Genomic DNA, 21,842 nt, shown 5'->3' with positions numbered 1-21,842 from the left:
CGAAAGTTCTCAGGTTACACCCCTTTTACCTCACATATTGTGATTCCCCATAAAAAACTGGTCTAGAAAAACCATATGAGAATTTCTACCTCTCCAAGTGGCACCTATCTCAATTATAGCCTGGTCTATTCCTGTGGTAAGTTGTACAAACTATAAAGAGTTTACCCTGAATTATAAATGATTAATGAATGAATTAATTAAAGTAAAAATTAATTAAAATCTGTAGAACTGTTTGTATCACTTCATTTCCATCTGTATCAGCTCAACAGCTGTCTCTTATACACATCTAGATGTGTATAAGAGACAGTCAAGATCCTCATCATCTTAATCAATTACATTTTAATCGTTATCATCATTAACAATATTACTGATTATCGTCATTTTTATTATCATTATTCATCATCATTGTCAATTATTACTATTATTACACGTTAAAATACAAGCACTGGCCATGCAAAAAAATTGAAACAAAGTTGAATGAAATATTTACATAATACGACTGCGATTTGTGGTCTGAGAATGTGAAAATATCGTCACAGTAACCATGCCAACAATGAAGATGATGACAATTGTTATGCTACAATGGTTGACGTTAAAACCTCTTGATGATGACTTGGTTTGTTAGTTTAGTAATGAGGGATGCAACTAATGAAGACGACAACGATGATATGTATGATATCCTCATCGTCATAATTATTATTAGGCATAATTATGTTGAAGGACGATGTTGTTGACGACAATGATGACGATGATGATCATGATTATGGCGACGTCGATGATGATGCTTTTCGTAACATTAAAAAAAGCTATACTACAGCCTATTGATGCAGCATTATGTTGTAAGAACATTCAACATAATACAGGCATATGATATTGGAACGGCTCTAGTCGATCGCGTCCATAGGCCTACCTATCATGTGATAGTTTGATTACAATTGTAATACACGGAGTCGGCTTTATTTAAGATAGGCATTAGAACCAATGATAAAACTGTATTTCATATAATCGAACAATTATTATGACTTACCTGTTTGCCTCCATCATTCAGATTGAATCGCATCAGAGGAGACGAGAATCATGCGTTCAATCTTCTAACACCAAAGGGATCTTCGAAAATACGGTAGGCCTAGTACATAACACCGGTAACCTTAAATAATAGGCCTATACTGTGGAATCTCAAGTAGAAGCCCAATGGGCTTAATCTCGAGAAGGCCATCTCAAATTGAAGCCCCTTCTTTAGTTTGGAACACTCTTTACTTTGCAAAAAGTCTCGAAAAGAAGCCCATGGAATTTTTTTCAAGATAGCACGGACCTTTTTTCGACATCAGTACATACCGGTACACTACATGGGATCGATGTTACAGTGGCCCTACTTTTTTTTTTACAGTAGAATTCCCAAAATTTACAGCATTCATTTTGAAAAGAAGCCCATCTCGAAATAAAGCCCATCAAAAGCAAAAAAATAAGCACAGGGCTTCAATTCGAAGTTTTACGGTAGTTATCATGCAAAAAAGCCTTTATGCACTTGGTGATTGAACTCTTTGAGAATGATACTATGATATATTGTGATTAATGTAGCTCTGCAAAACTAAACTTAAATTAAAGCATGGTTGCCCGTCGGCTCCTTTCACTTTTTCAATATATTAAAATACATTCGCACAAAATTCGTTATAGTATGGCTTAGGTGTCAAACTCAGTTGTGCGAATAAACGAAACAAATCCAATGAAAGACCCCTCCAACTAAGGAACCCCTCCAATTAAAGACCACTATTCTGTGGTCCCAAATTAACAAATTTCTTTTATCTTTATTAGGCTACTGAGACCATAGAAACACCGGTCCCAAAAGTGGTCTTTAATTGGAGAGAGACATGGGTCAGCACGAATACATAATTTCAGATATTTTCCACAAGAGCTACTAGAATGTTCATCAGCTCAACAGCATGTACTGTACTTATAGTAGGTCTATATCTAACTTGAGTATTATAGGCTGTACCTGCCGGTAGTGCTGCTGGTGTGTGTTAAATGTAGCCATGGAAACAAAAATCATCCTCAGAGGCGCCTTATTTGTTATAGAACCCTAGTATTATTTTTGTAAGCTTTCCCATATCATGACCTCTTGTGACGTAAAACGATTTAGTACACGCGTATGTCTTATGACGAATGGAAAAATCATCTCTTGCGCCATAAACAGGAGATTAGCGTAGAATCTGTAATTATAGAACCAATGGATGTGCGTGAAACGTATTAAAACCATGAGTATGCATTATTTGGGGCAACATTTTCTTTTAATGTTTTACTATGCTAAACGTAGTCCTATAATTTCCAAATTTTCATAAAACCACGGTCGTTACAGCGTTTTCACTGCAGTCACCCGGTCGAAGCCGTCTCCGACGCAATCGAGAACACTCCTCGATTTGAGTGCCGACGATCATCAGCGTCGCCGAAAGCTGTCGGCGATAGTGTGTAGTAGCGATTTCATGGAAACAAATGTTAAAATCCTTGCTTGGCTATTCTAAACTCTACCCTGAACTGAACAATAGCAGGTTGGCAGACGAAAAGTTTGCGCGTGTGATTGTTGTCTGCATTGTCGCACATGCAAAACAGGCTTGAAAATTCGACGCTTCACATTTTAAAGACCACCATGATACAACATGTACCATCAAGAGATAAAGCTTGGGCTTACTATTTAAGAAATATGTACTGATCTCCATAATCCTACAAATTATGTTAGAATTACACGATAACAAAAGAATAACACAATTCACTGAATACATGTTTTTCTCTCAATTTCTCGTCCGCTAGGCGAAGGCTGTTTTATTTCGAAGCTACATCGGTACAATGGCACACACAAAAAGCCGCTTTCCTTCTATTAACAGAGAAGTCAACAAAACAGGAAACAGCAACGAAAAAAAGTTTTATAAAAAAAAATACAATGTATACTGCGATGATGTGAAAACCCCCAGAGATATTGAAAGCGCTCATTCAAACATTTTTCCTGGAATAGTCCTCCAAATTTAAAGGTAGATATTGACAATTAGGCCTACGTCATAATAAGAAAAAAATACATTATAGATAACCTACATTCAAACCTTACAAACTTTCCGATGACGCAAGGCCGTCACGTGACTAGATGCTGGAAAATCATGGTTACAAAACCAAAGAACGTCGACAAAATATACTGGTGACCTTCGAATTATGTATATTATTTGATTAAGCTTTCCCCATTTGATATACACTAAAATACCTTCCATAATTGTAATGGAGAGTTAAAAAGACAACTTAAATCTCGACTCATTTAAGGTACATGGTGTTTTAAAGGGGAAACATATGTAGTTGCTACTTTCAATCGGTCACATCAAAGACATTAAGTTACCTTTGATAATTTCCCCTCCGGATGTCAGTAGGGTTTAAAAGACACATCCGAAGGAAAGTGATTCTCGACTGATACGGCTCCCGGTTTGACTGATGGCGAGGCGTTTGACTCGAGAGAATACTTGTGGGTGAGAGACTTTGTTGAATTTACTACGAGCCACGTGCCTCAGAAAGATAAATAGCCGACTGCTATCGGCATATACCCTGCCCAGTAAGATTAATTTTGACAGATTTAACACTTCTAACTGCACGGTACTCGGATGCATTCGGCTCTGGGCGACAACTTTCACTTAGGGGCAGTGTGAAAAGTAAAAACGAACGATCAGTCTTTATATTCCGGAAAAGAAATTTATCCACTAATTGAGGCGTAGGTTCGCCGTGGAATAAGAAAAACATTTTAAACACCCTTAGACTTCATTTTTAATCAGACTACCGCCAGCTCGTGTTTGCTAACATATGTGTATACATTACATTTCAGACAGTCGGAAATAAAGTAAAGCCGGATTGAATAGTCATTATTCACTCTCTCTGTTTTTTGTTTTAATTCTATATGATTAAATGTAGGACTACGTGATATGTTTGGCACGTTCACAAGAACAAACTAATCTGTTCTTCGAAAGGTAAATGAGTCGAAAATCAAGTTGTATACGATGAGCTTAACAATCAATTAACAATTTCAAACATAATCAACGATTAAACAATTCATTTACAAATATCGCTATAGAAAAACGTATCAATTTAAAATCGCTACATGGAAGTCTTAATTGAATCATTTTGGCACATAGTTGCTTCAAACGTTAAAATATTCAGACGTCAGTTGTTTTTTTAAATGTAAAATAACGTCATTAATGACTGATGTACATCACATGATACGGATTGACCAATGATCATACACATTCATATTCTTAGGAAGAGTAGGTAAGCAACAACACACGGGCACGTATTTCAGATTGTCTTTCAAAATGTAACCAATGAGAAACAAGTGCAGTATTTTTTTCTCTATAACACAGCATACCAGTAAATACAGCATTGTTTATTTTATTCTTCCTTTTTAACCTTTTTTTTTGTAGGCTTAAATTAAATTCAGTTGGTGGTCAACCAATAAACATAGTAAACATTGTATAATAAACAACATAAACATTGATCGGTACTGTAATTATGATTGACAAATTATTTTCTCCCTGCCCCTACCTTTCATACAACCATAAATTAAAATACAATAACTATGAGATACTTGTCCGTGTTAATCAATAGTTAAAATGCAACTTAAAGGGAAAAGAAGTCCACAAAGAAAATCATCAAAACTTGTATTAGTGTACAACATGATGACCGATATGAAAAATCTAGGTGTAGACGTTTTTACAATTATTCTGAAATTATATCAACATGAATATTTAGTTGAGAGACTTGTGAATGATTGAAGATGGCTGATGAGGTAGTTATTATTCCAATGTTGGTGAAGGGAAGAGGGGTTAACCAATGGTTTTTGTTAATGGAATTCCCCTTGTTAATGTTATTTCATCAAAAAATAATGATTAAAAATTGAACAAACGAGTGCATAGGAAGATGAATTATGTTAATATGTTGTACACTCCATCCACATTATCACATTTATGTGACAAATCGGAGTGAATTACCAATATATGAGCATCATGACGTCATATCACATCCATATATGGGCATGATGATGTCAGATCATACCCATATATGGGCAATTCACATGATTTGTTACATACAATTTGATAGTGATATATTTAGAGTTTATAAATTCTTGAATTTCATCATGATTCGTTAAGAGTTAACTGCCAATAAGTCTGCAGTAATATCACTGCCGTCTCCGTGGTAGACACGTGACTCTCTACCTCTCTTTAAACTTCCGTTTTCAAACTCTATAATTAAATCGTGTTTAACCACTAAACCTTTCATATATTAAAGGTATCCTGGATGTTGAAACATCCATCTTTCTTAACTCCAAAACCAAAGTAATATTTCAAGTTAATCTGTTCTCGAATTGAACAGTTAAACGGCAAAAGGACAATTACTTTGAATCACACTGGAATTTCTTTTACAATGCACATTGTTATCCAATTGTAATATATTAAATCATAAAGAAGTTCAGTTATAACGTATTGTTTTCTGCTACATTATACTGTATTCTCTTTGAAGGGAATTCATCTTTCAAATTAATTCACCTGGAACTTAACACCATGTTTCATCGATTTAAGCCCTGTCTAGACTAAAAATTTTATTTGACAAAAACATGTGACATGCCTAAATATGGTCATGATGACATCACATCCTGACCATATATAGGCACATCCTGACCATATATAGGCACATCATGACTATATTTGGGCATATTTGATAGTCTGGGCAGAGATAACAGAAATCATAATTAAAATAATAGTATAACTACTAAACAAAAAAAATGGTATTTCAAAATTGGTATTTTATTGTCAATTTTTTTTTTTAAATTGGTCTGTACAGTCTTACAGTTTATCTTCTTTCCAAAAATGGAATCTAAAATTCATGTTTATGAGTTTCCTTTGAAAATATCAGAGGATGCCATCTTTAATTTGTATACTTTTTTGTTGCCTAAGTTTAAATGTCAATAAATTACCAATGAAATGTCTGTATTTTTAAGGCTGTCACCCCTGCATGAATTTACCATACGATTCCTAAAGATAATAAAGGTGAATAGCATGACAATAAAAAAAATAATATCACTTAAAAAGAATATAAAATTTACTTGGTTAAAATTGATCTTTAAAAATAGTAGATAAGATAAATAAACACCAGTTGCATCTTGGGTAATGAATAATTAAGTATAATCATTTACTAAAGGCACTCAAGCAACCTCTCAAAGTATATTTTAAAATTACTGACACACCCACCCACCCTTACACAAATAGATATGATGTATACACACAAGGAGACTTCAAGACAACTGTGCCAATAATTCTCATCAATAAAGTCTAGCTTTCCTCATTTCACGCCCATAGCTAAAAGAACTGCCTCCCCAGCAAGACGAACTGAACTGATGAACTTCTAACATTTTAATGTCTACGCATATAAAACAGAAACAATATGTCATTAAAAAATTATTAATGAAAACAAATGCTACAAAAACAAATGCTACAAAAACACTCAACAAAATACATATCTAAGAAAATGTTCAAAAAAAAAAACAAAAAAAAAGACTTAAAATATAGGATATCATAGTCAGTTATTTATAATTAAAAAAGAAATTTTATATTTGGAGATGAATTGACATTAACATTATAAGATTTCTCTCTTTAATTTTAGGACAATGAAAACTGATTTTAAAATAATGTTTTCTTTCAAAAAAAACAGACAAAATATGTTAACTGAAACAGCAGCATGTACTTAAACGTTTGAAAGAAAAAATAGAAATTAAAAAAAACAAAAAAACAAATACTGCTAATACTATAATGCTTCCTACGTTCTACATCAAGGTACAAACATATTTACATTTTGGTTACTGCACAATGAATATTCATGATATGCAAATCACACACCATGCCTTATAAGGAGATTCATTACAATAACCTCACCCTTATTCACATCCACACCTCATAAAAATTGATTTGTTTTTTTCTCTGTACACTGTATGTTAATATGCAGAAATACTGAAAACAAGTTTTTAGTATTCATACATCAATGATGAATATTTAAATTTATGCAAAATAAAAAATTAAAATATGCGCTCTTAAGTTATTCATTTCATGCATAATTGATTACAATTCTTTTACAGAAAATTATCATAAAATTGGTTCAAATACTGTATCACATTTCTGTTTCCAAACACACCTTCCCTAATCTGGTTTTAGCTTGGATACATTTCAATACAACCAACTTGGTTTGTTTATTAAGTTGTATGTTCTGCTCAAGAAATTCTTGTACATAAAAAGCACAAGAAGTCCTTTCTATTCCATTTTTTTTTTCTTCAGAATTTCCAGTAAACAGTGGGAGTTACACTAAGGCTGTTACATTCAAGGATAATATTTTTAAAATATTTCATGAAAATTACTTCATTCGTTAGCACTCCCTCAGTTCTAGCCGCTCCCTCCCTCTTAACTGTTGTAGTATATAACATAAATACCGTGCGATCTTGGTTAGATTCTATAAGAAATGCAATCCGCTATATTTTTACAATTTACAATAACATGTCATGGTCGTGTTTTGTATAAATTGGACACTTTTTTGAAACACTACATATATTCGGTGTGATGAATCTAGAGATATTCATGAATTGGGTGGGGCTTATTGACATGTAGTCAAGGCTTTCACAAACAATCCCAGCCCCCAACACTTCATATCAAAATGACATTCTCTATCAATCACAGGTAAGTAGATACCACTTGTAAATATAATTATTACTTTGAAGACTTAAATCAGCTTTTGTATAAGTTACATCTGTATTCAAAAAACACAATGGCAGGTGTAAACATAAATAGAACACAGGTGTCAACTTCTGAGAAATCAACCCAGGTGGAGGTACAACACATGTGTCAACCAGGTGAGAAATCAACTCAGGGAGGGAAGGTTCAAACAGGTAACAATTCACTATCGCAGTGTTGCAACATCTGCTTAACGTAAGCTGCAAATTTGAAAATTTACTTTCAGGAACACACAACTTGCAATTCACTACACAAGTCCAAATTGATGAGGTATTGAAGAAACGAATCCGCCTCTTTCGCCACGTGGACATCTAGAAACTATTCTGTAGTTATACTTTGATAATAGCTGTCCTTGGATTGGATGTTTTCTTAAATTTTCTCTCTAGATCATTGTGAGTTGAAAAATGTTCACAACTTATAGATTTTAAAAATAATTGTTAGTAAATGGAGACTCCCTGACGATCTTTAGTGTTTTCCACCTTGGCTATCACGCGAATTACTGTTCTCCTCCTCTAATGTCTGCAGTCCTGCAAAATCATTCCAGCTTTCTCCTCCCTCACCATTACTCCCTCCATTACTCCCTTGGTGCACTTTTTCATCGCCACGTGGTGATGACCTCTGGTTGGTGTGTTCATGCGTCGACTCCTGCAACATCAAATCATTTTAAATTGTATTATTGAGCTTCATTATAACAATGTATACTAGATTACGGAAATTTTAATTCCCACGCTTCTTTTAATTAAGTAGTGATATCAAATAACTTACGATCAAGTGTCTGACATCCCTGACCAGTTATGAATATATAAATAATTTCCTTCATCACTCTGAACGGTGCATGAATTCAAATTTTTTTCCTATTAAACTTAATAAAATGCAGACGTAATTTCTGGCCACACTGACTGGTCAGGAACGTGCGGGAAGAATAATCACTGCGGGGTTCACCAGTTTCTAATTGAACCTGCCCTAAAAGCGGGTCATTTTTGCGAGGAAATCATAACAAACAACCAAAGTGATACTCACATCATCTCGAAATTCTACTGAACATGCTAATCAGTGATAAATGATGGATGGGTTGCGAGAATGACAACAAGCAAAGAGGTGGCTCACTACACACACGATGAAAACATTACCACCAAATTAACAGCACACAAAAGATCAGCAAAAAACCGTTATGTAAATCATTGCATACATGCATGCACGAAGACACATGCACATGCACATTATGCTGATAATATTTTTAAATCTATTTAGGATTGAGAACATATCTGATTCTCCCTTTAAAAAAGAAAATGAAATAATGCAGTTATGAGATGATAAATGATAAAGACCAAATTTAATTCAATTAGAAACATGCAGAATTTTAAATAAATCTTCGAGCAAACTTTGATAATGCTGGGATAACCCAGATAATCCCAGCTGCAAGTCCGACTTGATACTCATAATATGACTGAGAACATTTATAAGCTGAAATATTTGAGAATTAGTTTTGCTGACATGACTTAATTGCTATACAAAATACCACATATTTTTTTGCATTTTGTGTAATGTTTTTATTAAATAATATTATCACTTAATTTTGGTGAGACTTATAACAATGATCTCCATAAATTAATCCTTATCATTTTCATAACTTAATTACCCATACCCAAATTGAACCTTGATAACATCTCCACAACATCATAAGTTTTTCATATGTTTGTCTATCAAACTGTCAAACTTAGCTGACATTGTTTTATCAAATTTTGTTTAATACTGTCCAGGCTATCAAATGTTATTCATATAACCATGTGACAAGCCTAAATATGGTCATGATGACATCACATCATGACTATATTTAGGTACATCATGTCTATATATGGGTATACAAAAATTTTTTTATCAAAGAAAATTTAATAATTGGGACAGACATTTATACTGTATGCTTACCATCGGCTCGGCCTAGCCTAGCCTAGCCTAAGCCAAGCCTAGCCTAGAAGGGCTCTACCAGCCCAGTCCAGCCTTTCACAATGCGCCACTTCATCAAACACCTTTGAGTCTGATACCATGGTTATAATTGTAATCCTCCATTTTAATAAAGAAATCAATTTACTTCTCAATGAAGAGCATTAATTTGTATTCTTTCCCAAGTTTATTAATAATTTTCTTCCGAACGTTAAGCCTTACAATCCTCTCCAAGTTCAGGCATCATTTTTATCTCTTCCCAAGTTGAGCATCAATCCACTTCCCTCCACCAGTTGAACATTACTCCATAACATTTACCCAATTTGAGCCTTAATCGTTACCTGTCATAAATTTAAAATGTATCCCTTCCTATTTCAGCTGTATTTCTTACCCTTCCCATTTGAACCTAATCCTAAATCTTCCCCAAATCTTCAAATACAAAAACAATCAAACAATTTGTTATATGACCTAAGCAATTACAAATATATACACACATAGCAATGCTAAAATGTATCTCTATTTCTTCCTTTTATTATTACAAGTTTTCAAAGCAGGCATCACATATTCTTTAAACTACCAATATAATTAGATTTATACAAAATAAACAGTAAAATGAAATCAATGTTAAAAACAATAAACAATATATTCATATCGACAAAACAAATTATAGCATTTATGTTACTCAACTTACAAATGTTATTTTCCTATTAAGACAAACAGCACCCAAAATATTATTTTGCATAAACACAACAGTCAAAAGCACCCACAAGGCCTAATGAGAACATTACCATAGTGTCATTATAATGTCCCATCAACCCTAAAACATTAGCAATTCCAATAACCCCACGAGGCCTAATTTTGTGTATAAATCTAGACCCTTCTTTAAATACTCCCACATGGCCTAATACTTCAGCATTTAAGTGAATTGTGTGATGCCCCAACAACACCTAATTTTTGAAAATATTTTGAGAGCCTCTTGGATGCCCCAAGGCCTAATAGTAAATAATCATTGAGTACAACCCACACGGAGAAATATCTGACAGCTTCTGATTGCCATTTGGAAAGTCCCACTAGGCCTAATAATTAACAAAATATCCATTTAAACCCCAACAAGGCCTAATACCACATGTGACCAAAAGCCAGTGTCCATTATGAAAAGCCCCACTCTGGCCTTAACAATTCAACTCTCCATACAAAAAACCCCACTAGGCTTAAAATGATCAATATTGCATATTATGCAAAAGTATTACAAGGCCTAACATATAAAAATCCAACTTTACACACGTTAAAAAAATGGGGAAAAATGTCAAATTTATTCAGGTGTATATGAATATTTGCACAACCAAATGCCAGTTACAAATTTCTCCCCTTCTACCAAAAGAACAAAAATGATTTTTTATAAATCTTTGTTTCAATTCACATTTAATTTATTATTTTCCAATTCCATCCTACCATTAATTAAATTAAATTTCATATATATGGTCAAATAAATCTTAGCAATAGAAAAGATTTCTTTAAGCCATTAAGGTTTTACCACCGCATTTGGCACAAATATGTAGAAAATAACATATATGCTTCTAGAATCCAAATACCCTTTCAACCCAATAATCAAACTCAACCTAACTGTAAATACAGGAATGTGATTATGTTGCGACTGACATGTAAGCTAAGATATCAATTTCAAGATTGTGCCAGATCTTACAAGTTCACCATGAAGATCAGTTGAATTAATTCAACATCGGTGTAAATCTCTTAAGCATGTTTAATCTGCAGATTATTTCTGAATTAATTTGATAACTTGGTTTTAAATGTCTCAAAATTTACCACTATCTGGATTTATTAGCGGTAAAATCTTGTGAGATCAGCATGAAGTTATGATTAATTAATTTAACCAATCAATATTGGTTAAATCTCTTAAGCAAGTATAATCGATGGATTATCTATTAATCAATTTGATACCTAGGATTTAGAAATGACTAAACTTCATCTTAGTTTGGATACAGTTTAGATCTTGTGAGATTAGCTTAAATATCAGTAAATTTTATCAATGGTTGTATAAATCACTTTAAAAGTGGGTTTAATCCATGGATCGCTTCCAGATTAATATTATATCTTAGGATTTAAAATGTCTAGAAATTAATATCTATTTGAAATATGTAGAATTTAGACCAAGTGAGATTAGCTTAATGTTCAGATGAATTCATTGGTGTAAATCTCTTAAGCAAGTTTAATCTGTGGCATAATCCCAGATAATTTTCAAATTTTAGGATTTAGACATTTGACCTCTATTTGCCTTTAGATTAGACTTCCGATCTTTTAAGATTAAATTAAAGATCAAGTAATTAATTAAACATCAGTGTAAATCGCTTAAGCAAGTTTAGTCTGTGGATAATTTTTGGATTATCTGGATATCTTGATTTCTATTTTGGAATAATAGTTTAGAGCTAGTGAGATTAACTTACAGATCAGATGCGTAATCTCAAGTTTATTCTGGAGATTATTAATTCATATTGATAAATTTAGATTTAGAATATTTAGTGAATTTAAAATTGTAGTGGAAAAATTATAATTTTATGAAATACAATTATTGATAACTTAGTGAAATATCCCACAATTTTGAGATTACTGTATAAGTTGAAATTTATTTTTATGAAATAAAATTATTAGTGAAATATCCCACAATTTTGAGATTACAGTATAAGTTGAAATTTAAATCTAAAACCCAAGGCCATAATGAACGTAACTGTTTGTATGTACCACCCTTGAAAATCTAAAAAATTGTACTATATCAATTTAAACTCAAGAATGTTTTAAGTGCATAAGTTGAGAGTGAAATCTGTTAAGCCGCACTGCAAGTTGCATTCACTTACAAAGAATTAAAAGGGAATATACTTCTGAATTCAATTTAATTTTAAATTTGTAACAGAAGATTTAATATATATTACCACAAAGCACTTTGTATTAAAAAAAATCAAATTTGGATCAAATAATCCAGACAGAAAAAAATTGATAAAATTGTATAGAAATATTATATTAAACCCCAAAAAAAAGCAACTTCAAGAAAAAAACACCAAAACATACTGACTTTTATAATATCAGAAATCAAAATTTAAAATTATTATAAAATGGCAATTTAAAAAAAATGTAATATAGGCAAATATTTTTTTCAAAAACTATTTTTATTAATTGTAGGTTTATGGAGCTCAAATAAGAGATATAAAATGAAAAGTAATAAAACTGCCAAAAACTTTTAAAATACCTCCAGAATAAATGAAATATCTAAATTGTAACAAATGATGAGCACAGAAAAGAAACATGTAGGCTAATGAACACACTAGAATAATTCTATTTAGCATTAGGATTTTTGTCTCGTTGTTTAGTTAAGAGTTTAATATCAGATACACGAAGATCCTAGCAAAGTTGAAGTGGTTTGAAATCCGATTCAGAAGGGACTTAACTACTGAGATGGGCAAGCAACCAATTACATTACAAAAGGAGTGATTCTACACTTAAGACCTTCGCAGACATCACGGTGTCAATCACGGATTAGATACCTTTTTTTCTTTTCAATTGGGGTTTATGTATCGCAATTAGCAGAGTCCTTAAGGGACGGTGAAATGCTATCTATTTATGAGGGATGCATTTCGGATACAATGACCTACAGTAAGAATACCGCAGCTCAAATTTTCAATGCGTTGATTTCTTGTTAGCTAAAGAATAAATATGTTACAATATTTACACATACATATTTATAAGGTGAGTGCAGATGACAAAAAGAGGTTTATCCCCGAACAAGAATATTTCAAATAAATGCTTTCAAATAGTCAAGTCATGATTTCAGAAATTAACTATATTTTTTAAGTCAACTTTAACTGTTAAATATACAATTTTCAATTTTAAAAAAATCCTAAATAATTTACAATGGTAATTTCTACTTCATTATATTAATTACTAAAGAAATATTTATTAAGATTATACCAGTAATTCAAGTGAAGTTGTGAAATTCTCATAATCAGGCAAAAACACCAACCATCCTTACTGTAATGCTGCTTGCATAGTTTCGAGAATTAATTTTGAATAATATACAATTCAACATACAAAAAAAAACACTTAATTTTGTCATTATTGTTCAATCATGTTATTAATCAGTATAATTATTCACCATAATCATAAATATACAAATCATTATCATTATCATCTCTGATCATTATCATTTCACTATCTTTCTGATGTGTAGATAATTTTAAATGGTTGCAATGGAACCAATAATTCTATCACTTTATAGTATACATATGAACTGGTCTGTCATAAGGTTGAAAAATATACCAATTTGAAAAGTTATGTATAGTATAAAATGATGAAAATATGATTAAATTTTCAATCTTATGACAAAGATGTTTAATTACTGTACACTGATTTATATTCTTTTAGGCTTTATTCACAGTGCCAGGTTTTTTTGCTTAACTTTTCATATATCATATCAGACCCATATACGGGTATGATGATGTCACATCATACCCATAATTTGGACAAATCGCAGGAATTTTTCACTTAAAATGGATATAGCTTAGGAATTTAAATAATGATTGAAAAAGAGCTGTTATACACAAATGACTTCTGATATACAAGATTAATAAATGTATATGATTATGAAGCTATGCCTATTGAGATATCACTTGGCTAAGTAGGGTCTGGCTACCAAATTTCAGCATAGGCTAGTGTTAAATGTGCAGGCCTACCACAAAATTTGGAAAGGTGATGTTATTAATGATGTGCATTTTAGGAAGTTATGATCGTCATACATAAACAATCGTTTCCGATGGTATCAATAATCTCTGCAAATGAAGAGACTGCTTTAATGAATTATAGGATACAAAACCAAAAAAGAGAACACATTTCCATGCAAGACGGATGTAATGGGATAGACATGCAGCAGAAAGTAGAACATCAATCCAAAAGCAAGGCATGATGGGATGGACATGCAGCAAGTTGGCATCATGAGGCACCTACCATATCGCTTCCCCCATTTCCACTTGCCGAGTGTTGGTTACTGTACTGGGACATATTGTACATAGAAGACTGGGTGCTTGGGGGTGCTGTGTCATTGTAGCCTCCCGTTTGCGAAATCACCTGGCGGAGATTTTGGACCTGTTATGAAATAAAAGATAATGTTTAATGTAGATCATCATGATATCTTTAACAAGCGTATTGGTAACAAATCTTTTCCGTGCGAAGCGCCACTCATCTGGAATAACCTTCCAGTGCACATTCGATCTTCAACATCTGTGGCTGTCTTTAGGTCAAACTTAAAGACTCACCTCTTTAACTAATTATCCCATATCTATTCTTATTTTATTTATTGTTGCATTATTTATTTATGATTCCAAACTTTGCCACTGCTTCTATTTGATTTGTTTGCTTGTTCTGTGCTTGGGTTAGGCAATGATCACGGCTGCTTGTTGGTTGTGAGGTGCCTAAATATGTCGGGTGCAGTGCTTCGTATCTGCAAAGAAAGGCGCTTTACAAATGTTCTGATTGGATTGGATTGGATGATGGACAAACAGTCAAGGAAATCAGCATACCCCCTGAAATCTTCCACACTGGACAAAGCATATGCCAAGAATATACACCAAGCAAATACCAACAATCTCCCCAACCCAAATCATACCACTAACCGATTTTCACACTATTTGTTTCATACTAACCTGTGACTGTACATTAGCTCCAACCTGGTTTGGCATTTGGTAGCTATCGCCATTCTGCATTCCCATTGAGTACTCGGAGCTTCCCATGATTCCACCCGGACCAGACATTGAAAAACTCCCTGAGCCTGTCAAAAATCAATCAATATTTATTAAAGTAATTTTTTTAAATCAAAATATGTTAAGATTAAAAATATACTCTTTTCCTTTATATGTGGCAAAGACAATCCAAACCAGTCACTCGTCGCAAATCATGTTTCAGAGATGATCGCCAAAACATGCTGAAATGTCAACATTTTTGAAATCTATTTTATTGCACTAAACTAACTTTTATATATCTATACATCATATGCTGTTATTTTCCCCATTTTCAATGTTAAAACAACAAATTTTAGCAACATGGTGATGGTTTCTGCCTGAGAAATATTGTTCTTTAAACAACTGTATGTTTAAACGCTTCTAACTTCATAAAGAAATGTTGGATTTACAAGATTCTTTTACCATTTTATAGCATTCATTTTACTGTTTAACGCTGTATTAATAACTAATTGATTAAAACAAGTTAGTTTAAGCTGAAGATGTTATTCTTCACCTATTCAGCTGTGCCTTGCTTTCTTTGACTTCAAATAAAAATGTGTCGGAAAATGTGACTTACTGTTCATATAATTCCATTTAAAAAATATTGACATTATCATACCCTTTAACTACAAGATAGAGTAGCATTATTCTCTATCAGCACACTGGTTAATGTAGTATAATGGTATACTGCCCTCTATAATTGAAAGCTGGTTCCCTCTGCAAAACCCTGAAATCTTATCACCAACTTTATCAACCTACTTTCATGACAGCCACTAGAACATCATAACTATTATTAGTACTGGTAACAACAAATATTTCTTTTCAAAAGGCATGCCTGATATTTAAGTGCTTTCTATATCTAATTGATCAGAGACAACTAATGAAACCAGTAAAATAGGGCATACTTGCCAGCGAATTATTTATAATCAATCATAGCCAAAGGGTTCTACTACTTTCAATATTCATAATCAACAATGAGGAATTAGGGCACAGTTATACCTTACCCAGACTAGATGTTGTGGTTGGTTGTTACGTAATTAGTGGCAATACAAAATATTTGCTACCAATCACAACTCTTGGGTGCATTCACACCCAAAAAACTTTACAATTACGACACTGTAAACTCTACTGACCAACTCATGTTGACTGACCAATGCCAATTAGTGTCTGTGTGATTTGTTGTGATTCGTTGCAATCAGATTCCATGATCAGGAGTAAAAAAAGATTGTAGCACCTATTTGCAACAGGTAACAATTTGCAATATCGATTGGTGAGCTTTCACAAACAGTTTTAAATTGTGAATTACTGTGATTGGTTGTAGCAAACCAATTGCAAATATTGTCTAGTCTGGATAGGGTATTAGGCTAACGGGGATGGAGGCTTACCACTGTTGGGTCCAGTACCTGATGGTGTTGTAGGAGTAGAGCTCGGTGATCGACTCTGTGAGCCTACGGAAGCTGCGGCCGCTGCTGTCTTCGCCGCATACAGATTAGCTTCCTCTTGAGCCTTACCGATGTTCTTCTTATACCGAATTCGTTTGTTTCCAAACCAATTGGAAATCTGTAAGAAGTATACACACATTATTATGAATATGGTGTTTAAAAAGCACTCTTAAAAGCACACTTATTTCCTAAATTATCCTTTTTCTTAAAATAAAACTTTTTCTAAGCGCCTTATCTCCTTTGGCAAAAGGCGATATATAAATTTCTATATCATTATTATTATTATTATAATAATATCAGTATGGGCTTTGTTTGGGAGCGCTATATCAGTATGGGTTTTGTTTGGCAGCACTATATCAGTATGGGTTTCGTTTGGGAGCGCCATATCAGTATGGGTTTTCTATCAGCATGGTTGGGGTACCAAGAAACCTTGTTAGAGGCTTATATACTACCAATGACTGTGCAAGAATAATCTAATCAACTTAACCGGGATTGAACCAGGAAATTTGTTATTGGAAGGGGCACCTCACCTATTATACCATAGCTCTAAAAGTTTTTACAGTAAAATACTAAAAAAGATGAATTTCGAAAATTATATTAAATTTTGCAATCATTTTAAATTTGATAAAATTAATATAAATATTGATAATGTAATTGGTAAGTAAATGGCAACAAATTTCAAGTTAAAATTATATAGTATATTCTTCAACATTGAAAAATACTCACACATAAAATACGCACAAAGAATACTGAGGAAAAAAAGCAAGGAGAAGCTAAAATAGACAGTCATAACAGATATCTAGAGAGGCCACACTTCCTATTGATAGGAAGGGGGGAGTAGATAGTATAGCAGCTTCGTCTTTCCCTAGCTTTACCATGAGCCCCCATGCGTGCTCCGTGTTGACAAGCTGGGGTTCTAAGCCGGGGACATAAACACTGGTTGAGTTCCTCTCTGAAAGATTTTGTGATGTTATCTCCTCAGCTTGGCTTATCAACGCTGCCAAGCTCTTACTCATCAAGAAGGGGAATTGGGGTCAAGGCCTCGGACACTCAATCCAATCTGCCCTCAGGCATTATCTAATTGAAGTATGCTATGCTGATCGGATAAAAAAATATAAGAAACCCTAAGAATATGCTACACCACAGTAAATTGAATTACCATTATCAATACCAATACATTTTTTTTAACAGCCGAGATAAGATGCGGAGTAAATTTAATTATTGACTTGGATCGATTCAATGAGGATTTTTTTTATTATATGAAGCAGAAATTGCCATATTAGTGCATATCATTTCTTTTAATAGATTAAAAGATAGGAAAAGAAAAGCACTGAAGGCTAATAGTGAGGATATCAATTCACAAGGACTTTATTATATAACAATAAAACATTGTTTAATATTCAAAGATTTCTATACTTTCTCTATTAATAATCTATAACAGCCAGACTATATACTATTAAGACATAATTCTTCAAATGTCTTTATTCTATATTTTTTTTACTAAATCTTGAGAATCCAAATTATTGTAAACATTAAAGCTGTTACTAAATTATAATTTCTATTTTGTATATATTTATATTTTGAAAGTATTAATATTATCTAATTAATGTTCATCTTCTTGCCACTCATATAAAACAATATTTTCTTTTCAGTGAAGTCACTATGCAATTTTGTCTCCTAAATGGTCTAATGCATTAAATCCTACGACATATCCATATTCAATTCCAAACCATTTCAATTTTGTCTCGTATCAAACACGATATTAAACACTAAAATCTGATATTAAACTGACTTGCGATGATAAAACCCAGTGTCAATAAACACTGATTGGCAAGTCATCATGTGTTTTGGCAGGTACCTACATCTGCAAGATATCTTTGAGTGGGTACTTAGTGAAGTGTAAATTTATGTTTTCAAGACCTATTTTTTCTTGAAGAAACTTGAGAGTTTGAGAAATATAATTTTAATAAGTACAACAGATTACATTAATATTTGTGATTATTAAATTGAAATATATGTTTAATACTGTGAACTTAAGTTTATTGTGTACATGTTTCAGGTACGCATAAATTACACTGACTGGCAATAGTATTATTTTGGAACAGAATTTTAGCAAACTATATGTGTTTTCTTTATAGTAATAACAGGTAAATGAAGCCTTGTTAGGAATTAAAAATGTGTACCTGTGCAACCGTAAGGCCACATTTCCTGGCAAGTTCCTCCTTTGCTTCTTCACTTGGATACGGGTTACTTAGGTGGGAATAGAAATACTCGTTGAGAATTTCTGTGGCTTGTTTGCTGAAATTCCTCCTCTTTCTTCTGTAATAAAAACCAAAATTACTGTTTGAATGTGTTGTTATGACATACCTATATAGGACTTTCCAGTACATTACATGAATAAGTGAGACAGTCCCTTTAATCACAATACCATTAACCAATTAAAGTGGGACTAGCCCATTAATTACTGCCACATGACTAAGTTTGACTGCTCCTTTATCAAAAAGAAGGTAGGACTGCCCCTTTAATTACGTGACAAAATATGACTGCAAGTTCAATCATGTGTCCAAATGGGTGTACGGTAAGAATGGCCCCGGAAAAAATGGCCCAGGAAAAAATTGCCCCAGAAAAAATGGCCCCGGTAAAAATGGCGCCAGTAAAAATGGCCCCAAATGACAGGTAGGTAAAAATGGCCCCAATAATAAAATTCTGTATTAAAACTGATTTTTTAAAAATCATTATATGCATTTTTTTAAACTGAAATAATTTAGTTTTTAAAAGGAATCTAACATCAAATAAATTGCCATTTACATTTTACTTTTTGCAGAAATTACATACTCAATGATAAAATATTCAAAGATAAAAAAAAGCCATGAATAACACTTTTTATTTTTTTTCCAATTTAAATGTTAAAAAATAGCAACAGCATAATCAATATATCAACATAAATCATGCATTTATTAATACTAAAATAATTTATTTGTGGCCAATTTCAAGGAAGCGAAATCACAATTTTCCAGAAATTCAATCCGGGTATTGGTAAACCCCACAAACAATTTTATATGAACATCAAATTATTATTTTTTTTATAGAAAAAGAGAGTTCTACAATCGTAATTAAAGGGTTTGGATTTTGTATTTGCAAGTATTTTTTCACAAAAAAAAAATCAACATTTTAACCAAAAAATAGGTTCTTATAAATATTTAATTTTCTTATTGATATACCAAGTGAGTAAATCACAATTGAATTGTTTGGTTTTCTACAGTGTGTTTTAGGTTTTTGGGATTTAGCAATACCATTTGATCCTACCATAATTAATTTACACTCACAATTACACGCCATTTTAATTCTTAGCATAATTGCCATATTTACATAACTATGTATATAATATAGTATCTCAGTTTACATTATTTAGTATAGTTTTATGCACTTATTTACTTGGCAGGGAGTAGAAACCAAGTATGCAATTAAATAAGTTGCTTAAATAAATGTATTCCTAATAATTCAGTTTACATTAAAAACAATATTTGATTAACAAATATTTCTTTGTAGTAACTCTAAGCAGAACATTTGTTGAAGTAAAGTAAGCCTCCCTTTTCCTATACATGGACTTGTCATTCAAACACACAATTGATCCACATGCTTTAATTACTGTTTATTTGCACTGTTTATAACATGTAAAGTTATTTCATTTGATACTTAACAAAAGTGAATATTGTGGTTATCTAAGAGTTGCATATTTTGGTAGCTGAAGTATGTATGTATGTCATTCCTCTACTTTGTTAGTGGAATAAACTTTCTTGAAACTTATTTCAACTATCAAAAAATGTTCAATGGCCGTTGTTTTCTGATAATCTCTCAGTACATTATTTGCATCGATTGTTTAACTGTATTTGTTATTGATTCAATTCTTGCTTATTACAGTATTTAAATGTTTGAAGATTTAAAAAAAAAAAATCATTTCTATTAATGAATTTTATCATTGGGGCCATTTTTACCTACTCGTCATTTGGGGCCATTTTTACCGGGGCCATTTTTCCTGGGCCATTTTTTCCGGGGCCATTCTTACCTACATTCGTCCAAATGAGTTTACCCCTTCAATTTCATGATCAAGTAGGACTACCCCTTTAATTATATGACCAAGTGAGACTTTCGTATAATCCCCTAGGCTCGCAGGCCGGAGGTCCCATCTCTCTTGCTTATGGCATTTGGGCAAACTGTACAAGGTGGGATGTTCATCAATCCTCATGAAAAACAAGTCTGTTCTACCTTCCCAGTATGCTGCCACCCATATATAGTCCAAGAGGGCCTGCCCCTTGAAAGATCAGCTTCACTATACTGTACTACCTAGTACTATTAATTTTTAAATATACTTTACCTATATTAATGATGATGTCATCTAGCCTACATCTGGATCTAGTAACATTATTATTCTGGCATGGCCTTCACCCCCATTTAGAATGATAAGGCTTGTCACCAGGCCCCCCAGCCGTCTTCAGTCAAAACAGATACACAGCTTTGAAATAGCAGCTGTGATTGCAAAACAAACGGCAAACATACAAAAATAAAATCTGATACAACAGGCCCTAAGGAGTGTATTATGTACAATTATTTTTAGAAAATTATGAAATTATTTTTTTTTAAATCTAATTTTCTCCCTTTAATAATAAATCTCAAAAGCAGTAAAAGATTCAAACACGTTTTTATTAGTTAATAGAGAACGTAATATGATTTCTCTTATTTGTACCAGTATTTTTCTCTGTAGATGATGAGGCTACAGCAAGTTTAAGAATGGAAAACCCACTAAAATGTCTGCTAACATACTGTGTGATATTAGGGATTGGACCTACGTCTGGCTAGGCACATACCTACTGAGGGGGGGGGGGGGG

General features: G+C 32.8%; 1 protein-coding gene across 1 annotated transcript in view; it reads right to left on the bottom strand.

Annotated features, from left to right (window-relative positions):
- Positions 1-5,801: 5,801 nt before the first annotated feature.
- LOC117118600 (pre-B-cell leukemia transcription factor 1-like) overlaps positions 5,802-21,842 on the bottom strand; it is a 46,022-nt gene continuing 29,981 nt past the window's right edge. The window contains exons 5-9 of the mRNA XM_033263230.1: positions 19,140-19,275; positions 16,900-17,074; positions 15,440-15,564; positions 14,745-14,882; positions 5,802-8,438 (exon numbers count right to left, since the gene is read on the bottom strand). Coding sequence (XP_033119121.1) covers positions 8,259-8,438; positions 14,745-14,882; positions 15,440-15,564; positions 16,900-17,074; positions 19,140-19,275 — 754 coding nt within the window. The 3' untranslated portion in view covers positions 5,802-8,258. The remainder of the gene's footprint in view (positions 8,439-14,744; positions 14,883-15,439; positions 15,565-16,899; positions 17,075-19,139; positions 19,276-21,842) is intronic.

This window comes from Anneissia japonica, unplaced genomic scaffold (assembly GCF_011630105.1).
Source record: "Anneissia japonica isolate Jap-2015-1 unplaced genomic scaffold, ASM1163010v1 scaffold376_len1572418_cov194, whole genome shotgun sequence".
Lineage (NCBI taxonomy): Eukaryota > Metazoa > Echinodermata > Crinoidea > Comatulida > Comatulidae > Anneissia > Anneissia japonica.
This window is presented reverse-complemented; position numbering and strand designations above follow the sequence as displayed.